The 21220-nt window shown below is 39.6% G+C and overlaps 1 protein-coding gene across 1 annotated transcript in view; it reads left to right on the top strand.

Moving 5' to 3' along the window:
* The window catches only part of CNTNAP5 (contactin associated protein like 5), a 288117-nt gene that overhangs the window by 119211 nt on the left and 147686 nt on the right, over positions 1 to 21220 (top strand). Inside the window, exons 4-6 of the mRNA XM_027636681.1 lie at positions 8985 to 9132; positions 16693 to 16896; positions 19004 to 19188. Coding sequence (XP_027492482.1) covers positions 8985 to 9132; positions 16693 to 16896; positions 19004 to 19188 — 537 coding nt within the window. The remainder of the gene's footprint in view (positions 1 to 8984; positions 9133 to 16692; positions 16897 to 19003; positions 19189 to 21220) is intronic.

The raw sequence follows: 21220 nt of genomic DNA, 5'->3' as shown, positions 1-21220 counted from the left end.
CAGACGTAAACACATTCACTGCATTGTTAATCCCACTAATTTAATGTAAAGCATGAAGGTCTCCATGAGATTTATGCAGAAGAGCAGCTGAAATCTATGATTAGTGTTGGCAGTGGAAGAGCAGTTTCAGTCTGTTGGCTTAGGTTAATCTAGTCAGGGTACTAGGGAAATATTTATCCTTGCTGTGATATAGTTTAAAATATTATCTATATGTAGGATTGCCTTTAAGATAAAGTGGAGGAGGCTGAACAGAAACAGGAATTAGCTGCCGACTTTTAGCTTAGACTTGTAATTTACAGGTTTAATTTTGCTGCTTCTTGCTTCTATTATTATTAATTTATGTAGCAGTGATAATATTAACAGCGATAACAGCTTCATCTTCAGGTACTCCAAAGAGTGAGCTGATTCCAAAAACTAAAGACAGGGATCAATTCTCCATCAATGAAATGCAATTATGCAAGATGCAACTTCACATATGTATGCAAAGAGTGTCTCAGTAGGGTAAGGAAATTGCACTGGATTCATTGCTGGGAAGAAGGAGGGCAACCTGCCCAAGTACAGATTGGATCAGGCACTTGGGCTACATCTGTATGAGTAAATAGTAGAAGACAGAGACCATTATTTCGTTCTGAGGTCAAGTGATGTAGCTCATATACTATCTATTTGGTAAATTTGCTTTTCTTCAAAAGAGATCACCATATCCAAGGTACCTATTGGGAAAGGTCTCTGGTGGCTACAATACCTCAGACTTTGCCAAGATACAGTCTGATAGACTCTGGAAATAGATTGATGTTAATTCAAACTGTTTGAAGATCAAATTGTCCACTGGAAAGTGGAAAGGAAAGGTGCTGCTGAACAAAGCAAGAAAAAAAATTAGAATTTTCTAAGGACGAATCAGAACAGTTAAAAAAAAAAAAGGCACAAAGAAATAAAGTTCTCTAATATTTTGTTTCCTTTTCTTTGGGCTAAATAGAAATGTTTCATTGTCCTTTAGGGACCCAAGAAATTTCATGGTTTTAATGTCACAATCATTAAACACATTTTTTGTTTGATATAGACCTGTTTAAAACAAAATATTAAATAGATTGTCTTAATGGATATTCTTTAAAAAAATTTAAAATGGTTTTGCTTGCAAAGGATTTTGACGATGCAAAAATTATGTGTTTTGTAGGAATAGCTGTGAATAGTTCTAACTGTCAGCAGAAGGATAATAAGCAACATCCTTAATATAAATGTGTTTACACTGGGCAGCCATCTATCTGAGGTTAATGATGTTATTAACAGCATTTGTTCCTGTATTTGGAAAGTAACTAACCAGAGAGAAAGGTATGCATGCAGTGTAATGGGGTAGATTAGCGGCAAATAACCTTCTCACTTGAGCAGATTATTCAAGGAAGTGATGAATGAGTATGGACCTTGCCACATTACTGCATCTTCTCTCTCCTGGACTACCTTGCCGCCTACAGAAAATGGCAGTAGCTCAGAGGTGACTAACTAATGTTCAGGTGGATGTTGCATTGGTGGAGCACAGCAGTCAGCCCCTCAATAAGTAACAAAGGTAATGCAGTCCCAGTAGGATACCTGCTTGATCAACCATATGGCAGCCATTTATTGCAATCCTTCTTGTATAGGGAAGTTAAACTACCTCTTTTTAGACCAATTTTTACTTTTTTTTTTTCCATTTGTGGGTGGAGGGATGAGATGGAAAGCTATCACTTACTCAGATAATATGTTATGGGAGGATAATTTTGACAGCTACCTCTTGTATTGTTTTCCCCTCTGCTCCTCCCTAATAGCAGCTCTGACAATGTGCCAGGGGATATTGTTTCTGAGTTTCTTGTTAAGGATGGATGTTTCAGAGAGAAAAATGTAGCTGCTGTTAAGAAAGAAGAAACAGAAGCAGAATGGAGGTTTCTCTTTATGAAGGTAGAATAGACTTCAGGTTAGCTGGAATCATAGTATTCAACCTGGAAGCTAAAATATGAATCTGGAAACAAGCAACTCCGCTCAGAAGGCTGTTAACCAGAAATGACTGGTTACCTTTTGTCATCAAGACCATGGTGCATTAATAGGAAAGAAACATGAAGTAGAAAGAGATGCTCAGAAGTGACTGATGTACTAAGAGGACACAACCCGCTCTCCAGCTTTTGGTCCCTGGACCAGGCTGACAGCTGTTTCCTCTTGGGCTCAGAGTGAAACCTGCTTGAATCAGTAGAAAAGGCTCCAATTGACTCTCCTAAGTAGGCAAGTTTCTCGAAGTAAAAAATGTACTTAATTTTTAGATATTGGTTGAAAGAACACTGAAACAAAATATAACTTGTCCTTTGAGAAAGAGAGGTGGGAAAACAGAATCCATGTGCCAAGTGTAGCTGCACAGTATTAAAAACAGAGCTCTAAACTGAAGCTCTTCAAGGAGCTGAGCAGACCTCCTTGTCATCCTTTCCTTCTCCCCATGGTCTGACCCCCTCTAACAGCAAAAGTATTTTTTAAAGGTCAAATGCTGAAAGACAGCAACTCCCAGGGACCAGGTCCTGTCATGAACCCCTGTGCTTGGATAGCTGCTCTTAACTCACTCTCCAAATGAGGTGGAGCTTTTAGCAGCTCCCAGTCTGGGCACAGAGCTATTGAGATGACAGCAAAACCATTTCACTGTGTTTCTTCATGACAAGATATTAACAGCTCTAGCTTGATGTATTAGGCAGGACTTTTTCCATTACATAAGCAAAGCAGCATTTTTCACTGTTGGCATGCACAGGGTGTAGGCATGGTGAAATGTAAAAAAACCCCAAAACATTTAGGCTTTCAAGTTATATTTTAGTTTTTACATCTTTTTGTGTTTTAGGGCCGGGCTGAGTCAGAGCTGGGATATTTCTAGAATTGTCCAAACTGACAGCTAGTTTCATTTTGCAGCAGAATCTGAATGTATTTTTAAATTTTCATTGTTACAAAAAGTCACCACAAACCTGTCCACACTTAAGTGTTGCAAGCAGGCACTGATGCTGTATAATTGTTCCATGAAAAGAAACCCTGTAGCATCCCAATAAAATCAGAGGCTGCTGAATTTCTGTATGGTGCATTTGTGGCTGTATTGTGACTTTGTTGTGGTAGCATCCAATCTCTTCCCACACATACAAGCAGAGATGTAGGGCCCATACTACAACTTGGTTTCAGATTTTCATGTTGTTTCTTCATTGAAAATTCATGGTCCAGGAGGTCCTGGGAGGTGTTCACCAAAAAGCATATTCTCTATCACAGTGCAAACTCCTGGCTCCTGATCTTTCTCATATTGTTAAGAAAGTTTAAAGGGGAGAATGACATTGTTTTACTTTGAGTACTGCAGTTTTGGGATTTACAACAGGCTTCGCTGTTTTTTATCTCGCTTTGGTTCCTTCACTAAGCTCTGGATAGCTTGAATTAAGTGTGCTCCCATCCTTTTTCTGCAGGCACTGGAGGCAGCATACTGTGATGTCACAGGTGAGATTTGAAGGTGGAGTGCTCTTTTCTGTGCTTGTATTTCTTTTACTGAAGGTTGAAATGTTGCAAATTGCTAACATCTGTGTTATATGCCCTCTGCACATTTATAATCAGATTATTTTTTTCCCTCAACTCAGTTCATCAGAGTTCCTTGGGCAGAAATGAGAGTTTTCAATATGTCTTAAAATATCTCCCCTACAAAATAGTTAACCTCAGGTCTGCCTGCTCACCGCTCAGGGCTGATGATTGTGCCAATGTTGCTGCTTGCATACTCATTTTGAACCCATCCCATTACCTGCCTAACAAAGTGGGAGAGCAAAATGTGTTCAGCAGAGCTGTTATGGGAACCACCTTCTGCAGCTCTGTAAATAAGTTGCTGTTTGGTGTGCAGAGAGTTCGTGCAAGGGAGATTAAGTCCTGACTCTGATCCCATCCTTTGAATTGATTAGGCTTTCATGAGCAGACATTTTACTTGCACCCAATTTCCACTTGTCTCTCTGAAGGTGGAGACCAATCTACGAGTTTGGCCAAAGGGCAGTCTAAAGCACATCAGATCTCACTGGTATGATCTGGCATAGCTCTGAATTAATGCATGAGGTAAAGAAATAAATGTGTGTCTGCAGGGTTATCAAACAACTGTCACATTTCACCGCAGTCGTGTGACATTTTCCTGAGCTGCACTTGGAAAGCTTTTGGGATCCCTTTGAATGGGAGAGTTGTAAAAATAGGCCATTTATTTGAATTTTTGTTTTTCCTGAGGGAGTTATGCATGCAAATTCCAGGGAAGAACAGTTGTTTTGAGATTTAAACTTCTTTTGAAAGTTTTCTTTTTCATTTAAACTGGAATTTTATTTCGTTCCACTTCACTGTAATCCATGAGCTAGGTGACTTGAGCACTGGGAAAAGCGTTGTACATGCTTGTCTCATTCTCATTCTTCCCACATGCTGACAGCTGCTGCCAAAGAGGCAGCACTGAGCTATTTGGACCCTGTTCCAAACCACTGCAGCTGCTCTTACCTCACCTCTTTGTGCCAGTGGGACCTGCCTTTGCTGGCTCATAAAAAAAGCCTCATAAAATATTACTATGGTGCTATGGTTTGTGTCACAGCAGAGCACTGTGCAGCCAGGCATTGTGAAACAAGCTTGGTCTGAGGCAGCCCTGCCCATGGCAAACTGTTAACCTTGCAGCCACTGGCACTGGGGAAAAGCTTTTGCCTTCAAGAAGCTGGTGGCAACATTTGGCACTAATGGAGCTTTTTTGATTTATAAGCCCCATAGAATGCCAGAAGCAGAATTTCCCAGGTAAATCATCAGTTTGTTGAGTGTGCAGGGCTTGTTAAAAGACATAAATTTCAGTGTTATGCTCCCTCCCAGAGCAATTGTGTTGCATGGGAAATGGTGTGAAGGTTCGTTTTCTGCGTGTTTGTTTTTGTTCCTGGGAATTAATCCTTTTATCAACAAAAAGTTGTAATAGAGGCCATTTCTCAGGAGGACATATTTCTGCCATTCTCACCAATAACTTTACTGTTAATCTATATTTGAACCTCCAGGGCTACAAAATCTGGTACTGCATCCTAGTATCATCTTCTTTAATGGATGGATTATTTCTATGTCAGCTGTGGATCTAAGTTTTCAAGTGATCATCTGTGACAATTGGTGTTATTATTCACTCAATGGTCTACAACCCACAAGAGGTCCATAAAGCATGAAAAGGTGATGTGTATAGCAGTGGGAGTTGAAAGTGAAAATCAAAGCAATCCCAGGGGCATACACAGTCACGCCCAGCAGTTAGTAGCAAGCAGGGGTGTGCTAGCTGCACACAGAACCATCTCATAGGTGCAGATCAATGGATACAGCATTGCCTGTTGATTTCTTTCCCCCTAAAGTGTCATTAACTTTTTGGTTATTAGAGAAGCTTGAGAAAAAGTGCTCTAAGGGATGTATTAGACTTCTGAATAGTTTATTTTTACCAATGTGACTGTTTCAATGTCGGAAGATGTTTTTACATATTTGCATATCAGGTTTGGAGTTAACTGATCTGGAGGCTGAACGTGGGTAATTCTGCCTCTTCTTTGAGGTGTTGAGGGAAACTACTTAGCACAGATGCCTGCAGGTAGGCAGCTTGCAGATGGTGGGGTACAGCTGTGTCAGATTTACCTGGCAAAACCACAGCTTCCTTTGATGGCACAGGCAGTCCCTGAAGTGCGCTGGACACTCCGTCTGCCTGGAGGCAGGGACAGCCTCTGTGTCTGCAAATAGCAGTGATGCTCCCATGCCTTTTGCTTGACTGTGCAGTTTGCACAAACTTTGCAAAAAATGTCTTTACAGCTGGTTTACCCAACCAGAGGGGTGTCAAGACTGCTCTTACCTACAGCTACAGTTGTGAGTTGCCTCTACGGTCTTCCAGCAGTCACCAGGGGCCACTGATCCCTTGTGCTGACTAGGACTGCTATTCCTATCTGTTTTAAGCAGGAATTTGTGGACTGTTAGGCACACAATGGTATTGCAAATAACCTACTTTCAGTTACTTTGTAACTGCAAGGAGATACATCTGGCGGTAGTGAGCTTTTTCAACTTGGTGTTTCTCGCAGAATGTTTTGGGGTTTACGTAAACCAAAAAAGTTATTACCTAGTGGGCTTGTCATGCAATGTGCAGTATTGACAACCTTGTGTATGAGAAGATTATGAGAAAAAAAAACAACACAGACCCTTGTTTCACAGTGTTGCTATATTAAAGTGTACTTTTTCTTTTGGCTCTTAATTCTCACCTTTGCTTGCACTCTAGTCACTGTATTTTAAGCAATCCAGTCCTCACAATATGAGGACTAGAAACTCTTTGTTCCCCCTCTGTTCTTTTTCTTCTTTCTTCTTCTTTCTTTATTATCTTATGAAAGGTGAGACTTTTACATAATCACAGGATTCCAAGAACATGAGCCTCCAGAGCAAACAGAAAACCATGCATTCCACTTCATGCATCTTATATATCCATGACTGTCTTACTAAAAATGTGAGCACTGTCACAGCTCTGACTGTGAAGCTTATTCTCTGTTGACAATTTCATTACAAAGAAGAACAAGATTTTTCACTTGAAATATAAGGAAAAAAACTCTGAAAGACTCTCTGCTGGAATTTGAATTTGGCTGCTTTGTGAAAAGCAGTATGAGTAAGCTCAGAACATCTAGAAGTGCTACTTGTGCCACTCCTCAAAACACATCCAATGGACAAAGCTGTTAAACTGCTTAAAATTGAATTAAAATTGGTTAAAATTGAATTAAGATCAACAAGAATCCCCATTAAAGAATTAATTATATAACTGAGCCTAATTGGTGAGAGATTAGTTAACTGTTACATTATACTTGTATAAAACAAGTTCTTGTGCATAAAAAGTTCAGAAGTAGAGGTGCAGGATAAGCAAAGCTTTGAGGACAATTGAGATAGCCAAATTTTTTGCTCTTTTTGACCTGATAAGCTCCTAATAAAAATAATTTTATAGGCCTGTCATGGATTAACCCCAGCCATTAACTGAGCCCCGCACAGCTGTTTACTCTCCACTCTTCCCACCCCCCCTCCCCAGTGGGATGGGGGAGAGAACTGGAAGATTAAAAGTGAGAAAGCTTGTGGGTTGAGATAAAGACAGTTAAATAGCTAAAGCAGAAGACACAAACCCACAGGCAAGCAGAAGAGGAAAACCTTGTGCCTCCCCAACCTTCTCTCTGTTCGGGTTGTGTGAGGAGCAGAAAAGGCCTTGACTCTGTAAGCTCTGCTCAGCAATGATTAACACATCTCTGTATTATCAACACTGTTTGCAGCACAAATCCAAAGCACAGTCCCATGCAAGCTACCATGAAGAAAATTCAGCCAAAACCAGCACAAGATCACATGTTTTGAAGGGTTGCCCTTCACTGACGTATCTGGGATTGTGAGAGATCATTTCAGTAAAATTGTTCTTCAGAGGCAACCAATAACAGCAATGAAATGCAAAGAAAGTTTTAGGAGTGAGATGTATGCAGTCTTTTGCATATATTCACGACTGGGTGGAAAATAAGGCTTCTTGTATGTATAAGAGAATTTTCCCAGATTACAGGTTTTAAGCTGAAATGAAATAAATATGGTATGGTTTTCAAGGATTGTGCCTTAGAAATCTTCCAGGATATTTTTTTATCGAATATATATATATATATGATAATGTTCTAATAAAACAATTGAATACTGGTTTTATTAAAAAAGGAATACGCTGAATTTGAAGTTTTACACCATCTGTAATAACGTTTGGAAAAAGGTTGGAATGCTTTCATTTGAGTAAATATTTAAACAGTTAGGAATTAGTCCTTTTATTTCTGAGTGGAGATGAAACCCCTAAGCTCTTTAACTCATCCTTCAGCCATCAGAAATGAATTGTAGGTCTGCTTTAATGGGTTTATTGCAATTTTTGGTCACAGTTGCATTATGTAAGTGAATGGTGCCAGTTTTTGAACTGCAGAAACATTTAAAACTGGTACAACTTTTTGTGATGAAATTTTATACTTACAAAGCAAAGGACCTCTTTTACAAATATAGCTCTCCTGTGAGATTTTTTTTTTTTTGTAAATTCTGTCTTTGTTTTTCATGTTTTGCAAAACTGTTAGCTTCAAATTTCAGTCCTAACTGAGTTACTCAAATGTTCTGAAGGTTGCAGGAAGTCTATTATATTCCTGGGCCAATATTAGAGAGTAAGAGTGTAAAGGTGAACTGAAAATTATTCAGGCAGGAATACAGCTTGGATGTTTGTCTTAAGGCTTGTCTTTGCAATCCCTTGGTTATTCTTCATCCATGAGAGAATTTGCTCTTGTTAAGTGATAATTCTAAATAGGGTCATTAATTTTGACTTGCAGTTGCAGGCAACTAATCAAATGGGTAAGTAAAAAAGTTAAATGACTATTGTTGGAAGCTTTAACTCTCTCAGGTACAAACACACTCAGATGCTGATTCTCCTATGTACTGACTCAGGCTTTCATTTCTTCCTGTGTCTTGCTTGAGTTTTCTGTTGAATATCTATATATACACAGTTCTGTTCATCTTCCCAGGCTGTGGACAACCTGATGGCTTGTGACCATCATTTGCTATCCACGAAGGCACCAAAGGCTAAATCTGCCCTTGTCCTTCACTGTGCTGAAGGGACTCTGGGTATTTATAATGGAGTATTATAATGTACAGGGATATCCTGGGCTGGGATAAATCGTGCAGCATCTTCTGTAGCATCCCCATCTACAACCTGCTTTTGTAACTCTCTGTATACATCCCCCTACTGTGCTGAGGTGCTCTGTGTGCTGCTGTCTCCCTCGTGCTGCTGTCTCCCTCCCTCCATAAGAGATGCAGCAATTAGAAGAAAACTTGACAATCAATTTAAATAATTTTGAGTAATTAGTGAGACTGAGAGTTGAGAAGAGGGGTGGCAGCTCACAGCCTTCATTCAGAGTGCTGCATTCACTTCTCATTGCTAAATGTCTCACCAAGGCTCTCTGTCCTTCCAGGTTTTCACAGGGAACAGCAATGCTGACAGTGTGGTTCACCACAAGCTGCTGCACTCCATGAAAGCTCGCTTCCTGCGCTTCGTCCCTCTGAAGTGGAATGTTGGTGGGCAGATAGGGCTGAGAGTTGAGGCATTCGGCTGCTCCTATAGTAAGTGGCTACATCTTAACCCACATTTTCTCAAAGAGCTTTTTGTTGATGCTGGTAGTGCTGTTGAAAGGGTGCAGTACAATTTTTATGAGTTAGAATGTAATGTGAAATGCATTTGACATCATTAATTTTTTTCAGTAGTTGTTCTTACCTTTCTGCTCAGGGATGTGCAGGCCCATCAAGCTCAGCTGCTGAAGCTTTCTCAGAGCTGAGCCCACCACAGAGCAATTTGCTGCTTCTTGCAAGTGCAAGGCAGTCAGATGCTGGAAAACCTCCCACCCCACTAGAGGACACAAAGCTAATTGGAATCTTTGTAGGGCTATATTTGTTTAAACTGATCGGTTATGTTTTTAAGGCACGTTAACTAGCTGTTGAGGGAAGTGCTGTGGATTGTGAAGCTAATACTTGTATTTGAGACTGATGATTTTATAGCTCCAGAGTGCAGAGAAATCTGCTGCTGCTCTAACTGCCTTTGCATGAGTGCTTTCTTTGGCCACCATGTGATGATGATCCTTTAAGACATGGTCTGTAGTGCTTTGTCACATGGGCTCTGGAGCAGCCTATAAATGTTTCTGCCGTGGGGCATTTTGGCAACATGTCTTAGTATAGTGCTTCAGATGTATGACCTGTCACCATGGAACAGTGTGAATGTAAAGCAAAAGAAAGCAAAACAGAAGTTCACACATGAGGGAACACAAGTCCAGTTGACATTTATTTCTTAGGTGACTAGTTTTATTTGTGAAATGGTCAAATGTAACTTGAGACACTGCTAGAGACAGGTGAGATATTGCTGGGGAAGAGTTCAGAGAATTAACAGTGTTTTACCAGTAATTTCACTGTGGTATGGCACAAGTCACTATCATTTGACACTTGTACTGGTGCACCTCCTCATTTAGCTTAGTCCTTATCTGTTCTTCCCAGGTGCAGAGAGAGGTTGTAAGAGAATAAGCATAAACATATTTGGGAGACAAATTCATCTGAGCAGAATCAAAGAGAAAAGTTTGTTAAACTTTTTGATTCACATGATACCACCTAAGGAGTCCCTCTGCTGTACCTTTTGCAACAGGACCTGTCTATCTCATATTGGCCTTTTTAGCCACCAGCGCGCTTGTAGCAAATGTGGGTAAAGCCCTTCCCAAATCTTCGTTCGCATAGCCTAGCCATGAATGAATGAACATGATCCCACTGAACAGAGACACAGCTCCAGGACTCTTAGTGGCCTCATCACTGCACTCAGATCTTAGGACTGATTCACAGGGTTTCACAGGAAGATCCTTGTTATGGTCTGTGTGTAGGTCTGTAAGATCCATTTAGCCTCTTTTAAATGCTGCTTCTCCACTTACTTTGATGCTCAGGCACTGGGGACTGTCAATTAAGTACAGACCTGAAACAGTCTGGTCTAGATGCTTTGTCATTAGGGCAAGAGACTTTTTCCAGGTGAACCAGTGAATATGTGAACTGAAACCTATAATTCAAAATCAACTGCCCTTGATGACAATTTCAAAGCTGCCATCTAATCTCTTGTCAAGAGCTTTCTTCTGTTAATAATACCCAAATCTCTGCAGTGAAGAGTATAGTCCAAATAGACCAGGAACAAATAGAACTTGAACTACAGGTTGAAACTTTTGTGGCTGAATTTGTTCTGGTGTTAGTCCATGTGATATACTACAGGAGCACTACTTTCATGTCATATTATTTGTATTTTATATGATACAAAGTAGATTTCAGAGTCACTCATAGGCTGAATTACCTTGTGCTATCATCTAAGTCTTTATCTTTGTCCTGTACCCTGCAGTTACAGGAAATAAAAGTGCTTGTGCAGAATTAAGGTATGAGATTAAAGAAAAGAAATAAAAGGCTTCATAAAAGTTTTACAGAGTGTTGCAATATTTATTCCATTTATATAAATGTGCCATTCAAATTTCTCTCTGGCAAATTACATAGGCCAAGCAATACCTGTTTTACAAGATTTGCTTTCACCATCTTGGCTATTTCTAACCCAGACACTACTGCACTGTACAAAAGATGTTTGGTCATTTATAAAATGTCAACTTTAGTGTTATAATGACAGAATATCTGCTCCTGAGCTGCACTTACGTAACTGCATTTTGTAATGTACTGTTGACAGCACACAGACTCATTCACCATGTTCAATTCTAGCACAAGAAATATATTAATAATCTTTAAAAAAGTTTTTAAAAATTACAAAACCCAAATTACTAGAGACAGGCTGTTGAACAAGCCAGGAAGTAAATTGAGCTTAAAGAACAATCTTGAATGTGCACAATCTTCGTGCAAGTGTCTGTATGTATATGAAAGAAGGTCCATCTGTAAGAGCCTAATTCCCAGTCATCCCCAATTCTCTTTGAGCTGTTGGAATGACTTAAAGGCTTCTATATGTAAGAAAACACTGAGTATTTGATCATAAGTCCACTGAAGTAGAAGGAAGGATTTGCCACAGCATTTTAGTTTTGGATGCAGTCTTAAAGTGTGAGATAAAAAGGAGAATATGTTCATGGAGAACACATGTGAATAAAATTTTTCTCAAATGTACATGTGTGATTGTGGGGTCATTTCTGTTTTTTATTAATATCTGGGGCAGAAAACTGCAGAAACAGTTTTCATTTACAGGTGAGCTGAAAATCATTTTTGTGTGAATGGCACCATTCATTGGTTGGCTAAAACAGAAGTCTGGGGACATGGGCAGGTTAGACTATGTGAATGTCATGTGGTGCTGCACATCTGCTAAACCCTGAAACTACATCCAAACATGCAGCTGAGCACCTGGCTGTGATACACCAAGGTGTGCAAAATAGTATGTGGTTCCTTGGGTGGTCTCTGCTCGCGTCAGCTCCTTTTTGACCTTGCATATTTGAGTAGAAGCTGACAGCTGTAGGAGAGTTTTGTGGCTTCACTGCTACTTTTTAGGTGAATGTGACAGTCTTGTGGCATCTGAAGGCTCTGTTATCTGTGTTTTCTGTGTGTGACTGCCCTCTGCTCAGGAAGTCCCAGGAACACAATCTTGTCCTAATTTTTGCAAACGCAGCTCTCAGTGATGACTGTTTTGTAGGGGGCATGTGGAAGGCATCAGGTCTTGTAGGTCACCAAATATTCTGCCAGGACACAGCAACAAAATAAACTGCATTAGATGCCAAAGTGGCTAACTTAACATGTGATGGCACTGTGCTGATGAATGGCACTTGCCATTGCTTATTGCTCCTGTTGCTCCTGCTAGAAATAATTTACTATGAATTCATTCCCAAAACCTCCCTGTCAAACAACAAGCTTTGTTGCTTTTTTTTTTCTTTTAACCTTTTCCCTTTTTCTTTTCTCTCTTTAATTGGGTGCCAATTGACATTGTTTCTCTGGAATATAAAACATGTTTTTAACAGTAAAGTTATCTCAGACTGTAATTATGCCTGATTCTATCCTATACAAATCGAAGTTCCTATGAGTAAAGCCCTCCAAGACCCTCATATAAGCTGGAATTCACAGATAATATGTGCTAATTGTTGTACACTTTCTTACAGAGAAAGCATATATTTAAATGAACGTTAACTACATTTATTAGAAATTCCTGTAAAGATTCCATCTTACATCCTCAAAATAGGTTCTGAAATAGGAAGATGATCTTGATCTGAAAACATATACCGATGTTTCATGTTCAGAAAAGGATTTGTGATGAGTTGAATGGAAAGTTCCATGCAGAAGTGTGGGGAAGCTGTCCCTTTGCAGTAGTTGGTTCAGCAGTGTTATTGTAACAGATAAGAAGAGCTGCAGCAGAGGATGTGCTCAGACAAATGGCAAACCAATTGCTTTTGATGCTGCGGGTGGCAAGGGGTGACAAGTATAACTTTATACTTGGGAAAAGTCTTGTTAGCTTAGCACAGGAAAAAAAATCTGCTGACACAATTGCTTTTATAGGATAAGATATATAGCCGCATTGAAGATGCTGATCATATTCTATAACTGGTTAACAGCATCAGCAGAATTGGGTATATGTTAACTTAATAGGCTGGGATACTACAGGAGAAAGAAACAATGATAGGCTGTGAGACAGGGTGTCTTTTGCTTTTGAGAGCAAAGTTCTTCATTTGCCGTTCAGGACTCTGATTTCTCGTATTTTGCTGTCATTGCTTTAGGGAATATGATCTGATATTGTGCTTTTTGATTAAATGGCACTTTTACTGGATCTATTTTCTTTCTCTTTTTCTTCTTTTTTTTTTTTTTTTCCCCACCTTCCTCCATTCTCTCCCTTGTCTTCCTATGAGATAGAAAAGAACTCATTGTGGAGAACTGCTTAACATCTCATTGTCATTAACAAGTAGTGTTTGTAATCAAATGCATACGGTAAATACCCAAACAATTGCTTACCAAGAAGCATAGATCTGTGATAGGGATAAAGCTGCATAGCAGAGCAGTCACCTCTGAAGTGCTTGTTCCATGTTCATCCCTTGGGTTGCATGTCTGAGCCGGATTTGGAGAGGGAGCTAGAGATTGCTGTTGGGTCACTCAAGCCAGTAAGCCATGACCGGCCAGAGGAGACATCTGTTCAGACCAGGAGCAGTCCTTTTCCCTTCTGCCAGAAGTTAAAGCTTCTGATCACCGGTGGAAGTGCAAGACCAAAAATTCCTGTCTCACATGGCAACTGTTCCTAAAGTTATTCCTGTTGTAGAATATCTTTGCTACATAAGTGTTCACCTTTTCCAAAATCACTAAGAGGACTGTCTCTTTTAGTATGAATGTATATCCTCTCTACTGGGAGCAGATTGCTGCACAGGTAAACTCTATGCTCTCATATTGTTCCCAACCTGTCAACAGCCTTGTTGATGAGGACGGTGTAGAAAAGACCCAGACTGAGTAAAATTTGTCTTCAGGGAGCTTAAGTAAACCAGCAGGCAGTGCAGAATGAAATCACATGTTGTGTTTTAGTTTGTTATTACTACAGTTTTTCTGAAAATTGAAACATTTTTGATCCTCATTCTCTTGCTGCAAGTGGATTATGGACATACATGGACTAAATAAACACTAAGTGAACACTAAGCAGGTTTTCTGGAGTGGCTGTTTTTAACAAGAAGTCAAAGATTTGTTGTCATGTAAACTGCCACTAATGACTTTTTCGCTGCAGGATTAGCATTTATCTGACATCTTTAGCATTTATCTGACATCTTCCTATTCAGGGCTATTTATTGGCCAGGGTGCTCACAACGGATAATTAGTGGAGGAGAACTTTTCAGAAGCAGGTTTTCCTTTGTGTTATACTCTGTAAATGTCAGTAGTAGAGCTCTTCAAGAAATCATATTATTCTGTGCCTTAGTGGAGAGTTAAGAACAGGGACTGAACTGTGTGAATTGAGACTGGTTGAAGTCTTGGATCTTAAGAAGAAGAAAAAAGGGCTGTTCTTAGGGCAACATTGAATCAGTGCACTCTTATAGTATCTTTGTTTTTGAGAGATAGGAGGAAAATCAACTTTTAACTGCAAAATGCTCTGGAAATCAAAGACTGTAAATTCTTTATAAGCTATTTCCTAACTCCTGCCTGTTTTAAGATGGAATCATTTTTATAGTACACTTGTGATTTACTTTAAACAAATTGAAACATTTAATGTACTTAGGGGAAATTCATAAAAAACTAAACTAAAAATTTAATTACCGTTATAGAAACTGGCATTCAAGGTGTCAATAGAGAGAAATCAGAAATTCTGAAGGAGCTGTTTCTGAACACCTAATTCAGAAGTTAATAACAATAAAAGCAGATGGCATGAATATTCATGATACTTCCTAAACTAGCAACTGTTCCACAAATTATGCTAAACAGCATGTTACAATTCTGCCATCACAGATAAGAAATTGGTCTTAGTTTATTCTGGAGTGAACTTGCTACAGGATTTAGTTTCTTTGTAGTTTTATTCTCTTAAAAAATAATCAGTTGCCTTCTAATTTGGAATGAAGTCAGTTTTGGAGTTACAGAATTTTGCATCAAATTTAAATGTTGAGCTCCCTGCAAGTTTGTAAGTGTGCCATCAAACTTCTGTACAAACTGTCATACTGACAGGCAGAAGTTTTTGATGGTAGTTTCCATGGTAACAAATCATTAACAGGTGTTTTATTTTTTGAGCTTATAATAGTTTTTAACTGCAAACCTCTTTAAATTTTGGTCCAGTTAAAAAAAAAAAAGGGAGAAAAAAGTTTGACCCCCCCCAGGTCCTATTATTTCTGTTTTTTAAAGAGAAGAAGATGAAACTACTGTTAATGCCTAAAAGGATAGAAGAACTCTCAAGGGAGATTAGATGACTTAAATCACTGACTTTATTCACAATACAGTTGCTGAATGGAATCCTTGATTGTGTAGACCTTTCAGTTATTTTTCAGAAGGAAGTGGAAAACTGATAGTTTTGGGTTATCATTAAAACATGTGGTTTGCAAACAAAGATAGTCTATGCTCTTTCTTCTTGGATACTAGGAAGGTGTTATTTGTCTTTGTGCATGTATCCCAGCAGTTATGTGGCTTAGTAAACCTCTGGTCAGATTTTTCATTGTCTGGTGTTATTAATTTTTAATATTTTTCTTAACAACAGGAAATACCAATTGACAAAGTTATCATTTACAAGTAGGTATTTTATGTGTCAAACTGCAGTTGGATAGAAATTGGAATGGAATTTATGTATGTCAGATGTTTGTATACAACATATTAATTAAAAGTATTTAAAGCTACCTAAAATATTCTGGTTATATATACACATATATATATTAGAAATTTATTAAAAAATACATTTTGCTTAAAAGACCACTTTATAAAGTGAAGAGAGTACTGCAGGCTGCTGCTGCCAAAGAAAATATTAATTGCAATTGAGGACTTGAAGGTTTGTTTCCTACCACAGTGATTAGGTTTTTAGAGGCTGAGTGAAGGGGAAAATATGTTTCTAATACGATTTTCAAAGGTGTATAATCAGTTTAGATGCCCAGTTCCCATGAAATCCTTTCAAAAGCTTTTTGAATTGATATTTGACTATTCCTGCCAGCCTACTGAATTTACATGCAGAAACATGGTTGATAAATGCCCATCACAAGCAAGCAGCCAACCCTCAGAGGCTAAGATAATGCTTATTTGAGTGCAGAGGTGGGTGCAGTCATGGCTGACATGCAGGACCGGCTCAACAGACACTTGTCAAGCTATGAAAGTGGAGTGAGTACTGAAGTGTTTAAACTAATGAATAACATTCTGAATGTAGTTGACATGAACAGCAAATGTGGCAAGGAATGCTCTGGAAATCTGAATATGATGGAAGGCACCTCTTATGTTCCAAAAAGTTAAATGAGACAGAAGTCTTGCATGCGGCAGTCAGGCACAGAGGAGTTCTGGTTTTATCCTGGTGTTCCCTTTCCCCAGAGAGAGGGAGAGGACTGGAGATGGATGAGCTGTGGTTGCCCAAATAACTCATATGTCCTGTGGATAAATGCTTATGACAATACCTGGCTCCAAGGCGTCTTTGAAAAGATTCTGAAAAAAATATGGTCCCTCTCCTGATGCTGCCCCTCCTTGTCATTTTCTTTCTTCCAGAGTCAGATATTGCAGACTTCGATGGCAGAAGTTCACTTCTCTACAGGTTCAATCAGAAGCTTATGAGCACATTCAAAGATGTGGTTTCCTTGAAGTTCAAGAGCATGCAGGGGGATGGAGTCTTATTCCATGGAGAAGGACAGCGTGGAGACTACATTACCTTGGAACTTCAGAAAGGGAAGCTCTCCTTGCACATCAACCTGGGTAAGGGTAATTAGGGTTACTGGTTCGCATGTTACTGATCAAGGACTGTCTTGGTTTGTTTTTATAAATCTATTGTTTCTATTGGACAGTATCTGGAAGCTCTAGCTGGTATCAACATAACATGCTACATGCCTTAGACAGCTCACAGCTAAAGTAGCGCTTGGAAAAGTTGAGAGAGGAAGCAAAAGAGAATAGATTTGACTGATGTCATGCAGAACATGGTAGCTGAGCCAAGAAGGTACCTTGGCTCTTCTGACTAGTGCTGACCAAGGCTGAACTGCTCAGTGACTACTTTTGACCTCTGTTTGCTGATGCTTTCAGGCAGTGATTTAAAAAAAAAACAACAAAAAACCCCATGAAAAGTTTTGATTCTTTCCCTACCTCCTTTTTTCAGTTGTCGTTGTTTTTTGGTTTTGTTTTTTTTTGAGGGGGAGGCGTATTATTTTTATGAATATCATTCCCAGAAAGTTTGCTGTGGAGTACAAAAGGTTTATTGTTGGTTTGTGTCTAATTTTTTCCATTCACTCATTGATTCAGAACTGAGCTGAGAATATAGAATTTTAATGAAAACATTCCAGTTGAAAGATTGTGCACACTGTTATAACTTTCCTTCCTGAAAACTATGAATAGCTGTAAGGCTATCACCGTATGATCATGTTGGATAAGAGTGACAGATGAAAGGCTGGCTTAATTTCTCCCTTGCTTGATTTTTTCCTGATTAATACACTAAAGCACTTCGATAGTGGCAGGAGCTACTGCAGTAGGAATTATCATACCCCCTCTCCCAGCCTTCTTGCAGAATCTTCACAAGCTTCATCTGTGGGTGACCCGTGGCACTGGCCTCAGCAGTCTCTAATGACTCATATTTCTCATAGTGAGGGGTTTGAGTTAGGCACTTTTCCCCTTGTGCTTAATTATGTTTGTTTTAAAAGTCAGTAACGATTTTCCACAGCTGTTGGACTTTATTTTTACATAAGCTCATTAATTGTTTAGTCTCCAATTTGTGTTTTCTTTCTTTCTTTTTTCATCAAAGAGTAGAAATGATAATGCAGCATTTTTTTGATTTGGGATTTGGATGTTATGTGGACCAAGTAGCTGCATCCTGAACCTCTGAATGTGGGAATCTTTGAGTCTATTGATTTGTTCTCCTCTTACGAATGTTTCATATTAGGATAAGAATATAGTACTCTTAATTATATTATGTAACTTCTTCCAGAGGAGATACTGTTATGAATACATATTCTGAGATTAGTTGTTTTTTTTTCTTCACCCATAGCCCCAAATATACAGTTTTAGCCATTTTAAGTTCTCTGTGTGCATTCATATGTCACGAGGAAGGGTTTTGTTATCTGCTCTTCAATCTTCTTGCAGCTTGCCTGGCAGTGTTGGAGCATGTATTCTCTCCATTCTGCTGGAATATCAAAAAGGATACATACTCCCTTTCAATGAGAGGCTCTGAAGTGTTCAGATGTGTAGCCAGCTGGAAAACACAAGAGTGCTTGAAATTATTGAGTTAAAGCTTAAATATTTTTATGATTCTTGATCTATACTTTTGGAGATCTGGGCCAGGTTTAAGAACATTTTTGAACTGAACAAAACACTTTGCACTCTTTTTGCCTCACTGACTTGTGCCTTTCTTTTTTTCTGTGAAAATGGACAGGTGCAATTTTCTTGTTAAAATACAGAAAGGACATAGTTGACACTCAAGTGTCAGGAGTGGTCTGTTAATGTGACTAGACAGGAGATTTTGGTGCTGTGTGAAGGAAGCTCTTAAACCACAGGGGCATCAAATGCATGGCAGAACCAAGAGTACAGGCAGAGCAGTTATCCCATGTGCAGCAATGTGTGGGTGCAGCATCACTACCACCTCCTGGTTCACCACAAGGATTTCATGGCAAAAAAAAATGTGTGCCTATGGGCATACATACATATATGTGAATAAGAGGCCCAAAGAATCTAAGGCAATCTTTGGGAAGGGCTGTTTCCAATTTGCAGAGCTCCAGTTTGCATCTGGGAGCTCTGCTCTTTTCTCCCCTTGAGTTCCCAGGCTTCAGTTAAAGGGCCTGGAGGTAACTCTGGTCTCTTCTGCCTGTCTATGCCACTCCAGGGGACTCCAACCTGCACTTCAGTAACAGCCACACATCTGTCACCCTGGGCAGCCTCCTGGATGACCAGCACTGGCACTCGGTTCTCATAGAACGCTTCAACAAGCAAGTGAACTTCACAGTGGACAAGCACACCCAACATTTCCGAACGAAGGGGGATTCAGATCACTTGGATATTGATTATGAGGTGTGTGAAGCCCTTTAGGTTATAACCTGGGAAATGAGGTATGAATTTTGGTATAAAATGAATATGATGGAAAGCAACCACTCTATGAGCTGTTTCTTTCCAGCAAAGATCTTTATTTAATACTTTCTTTCCAGAGAGAGTTCTTTCATACTTCACAAGCATAAACTATGCCAGTGCAGAAAATGACCAGTTTCTGTGCAAATATGCATTGGATTATGCTTACACTTCGAAGTACAGCAGACTTTGAACTAAATGAAAAGTTATAGCCCAGGTTGTAGTCAAATCTTCAGGGAGCAAATGCCCTTATCTGTAGGGAGAGGTGCTGTGTCATCATCTCCAATACGATTTTGTTTGCACATTATGCACCATTCCTGCATTTGATTGACATGACCATGGGGATACCAGCCCTGAGTTGTCCCTCTATCCAACCACAGCTTGGCTTGGATTACAGTGCTCCAAATAGAGATGAGCAGGTAAAAACTATTGTTTTCCCACTAGGAATGGAAGACCCTCAGAATGAAAGGGTGTTGTAGCTAGGTGGAAATCATTCTCTTCTCCCAGGTAACAAAGGACAGAATGAGAGGAAATGGCCTCAGTTGTGCCAGGGTCTGTTTAAATTTAATAGTAGGAAAAACTTACTTTCTGAAAGGGGATCAGACATTGGAATAGGCTTCCCAGGGAAGTGGTGGAATCATCGCCCTGGAAGTGTTCCAAAGGTATGTGGATGTAGCACTTGGGATATGGTTTAGTCATAAACACAGTGGTGCTGGGTTGGATTTGATCTCAGAGGTTTTTTCCAGCCTTAGTGATTCTATGATTCTGTGACTTTCATAACAACTAGCTCTGACCCAGGTCCCTTCATATCTGGGGTTTTGCTGCAGAGCATCCTGATCTAGGGAGCCAGAGCAACTCAGCCAAGGAAGGACTGAGCAGAGGAAATATCCTGCCTGCCCACAAGCCCCAAGGCTGCTGTGCTCCCCTTTGATGAGACCAAGATGTGGCAGAGTGCAGTTTATATCACTCCAGCAGTTCAGTGCTCATGGCTGACAGCTTATAAAAAAAAACCCTTAAAAAAATTATGTATCATCATATCTATATGCAAGGCAGTTCCTCATCCATTCCCCCCAAAAATGCACACTTGTGTGCAAATTACACATGTTCATTTTTGTCCCCCTGTGCTTGTCTGCCAAGTCTCCATCACCCACAAGGCACAGGGTTGTGCTGACACAGTCAGAGCCATCACCCTGTCAAGATGTGTTGAGCTGGCATGGTTCATTGCTTAAGAGACCACAGGTTTCCTCTCTGCACTTTGAATTCTTTTCTCTGGGAAGAATCATTTCCCAGCACACCAAAGGGAAAAAAGCAGATGTCTCGGCAGCAGCAGGTGCCTGCTCTCTCCTTTCAACTTCCAGCTGAAATTCCCTTCTTTGCATTTCACAAAGCAGGATGGAGAGAATGGTACCTGTCCCATGGCACTGCTGTATCAAATCATGAGCACATTTAATAGGGACAGCACATTTGAGCATTGGGATTCTGCAACAGCTTCAGACTGAACCATCAGGGGCTAAAGCTGTAACTGCTTTTAAGATGGGTTTGAGGAAAGCCAAATGATTGATTCATCAGCTTTCCTAATTTCAAATTAATAAAATTCCTTGCTTCCTGCTTGATGTTGATTAGGGGAAACTCAAGCTCCAATTTAATTTGTAGAATACTTTTTCCACATATTCCAAAATAAGGAGCTTGATAGAAAAGTTCTTCAGCTGGTGTTAATCAGCATCACCACTGACCTCTGTAGCACTCAGACCTGGTCTCTGGTGCTTAGTTTTTCACAGTGTGTTTTTTCTCCATTTGCACTGGACAATCTTTCAGTCAAACATTACAGCAATACAGGCTACTGAAAGTTTATCTCAGCACACTTTAGGGATTAAAGGTCTTACTGAGGGTAGTAAAACCATTACTTTTGTAATTAAAATTATTACCAATCACAAAGGAAACTGTTTTCTTAATAATGCAGTGGTGTAATTGATATTGA

This window comes from Corapipo altera, unplaced genomic scaffold, assembly GCF_003945725.1.
Source record: "Corapipo altera isolate COAL_440 unplaced genomic scaffold, ASM394572v1 45, whole genome shotgun sequence".
NCBI lineage: Eukaryota > Metazoa > Chordata > Aves > Passeriformes > Pipridae > Corapipo > Corapipo altera.
The sequence above is the reverse complement of the archived record's forward strand: the minus strand, read 5'-3'. Positions and strand labels throughout refer to the sequence as shown.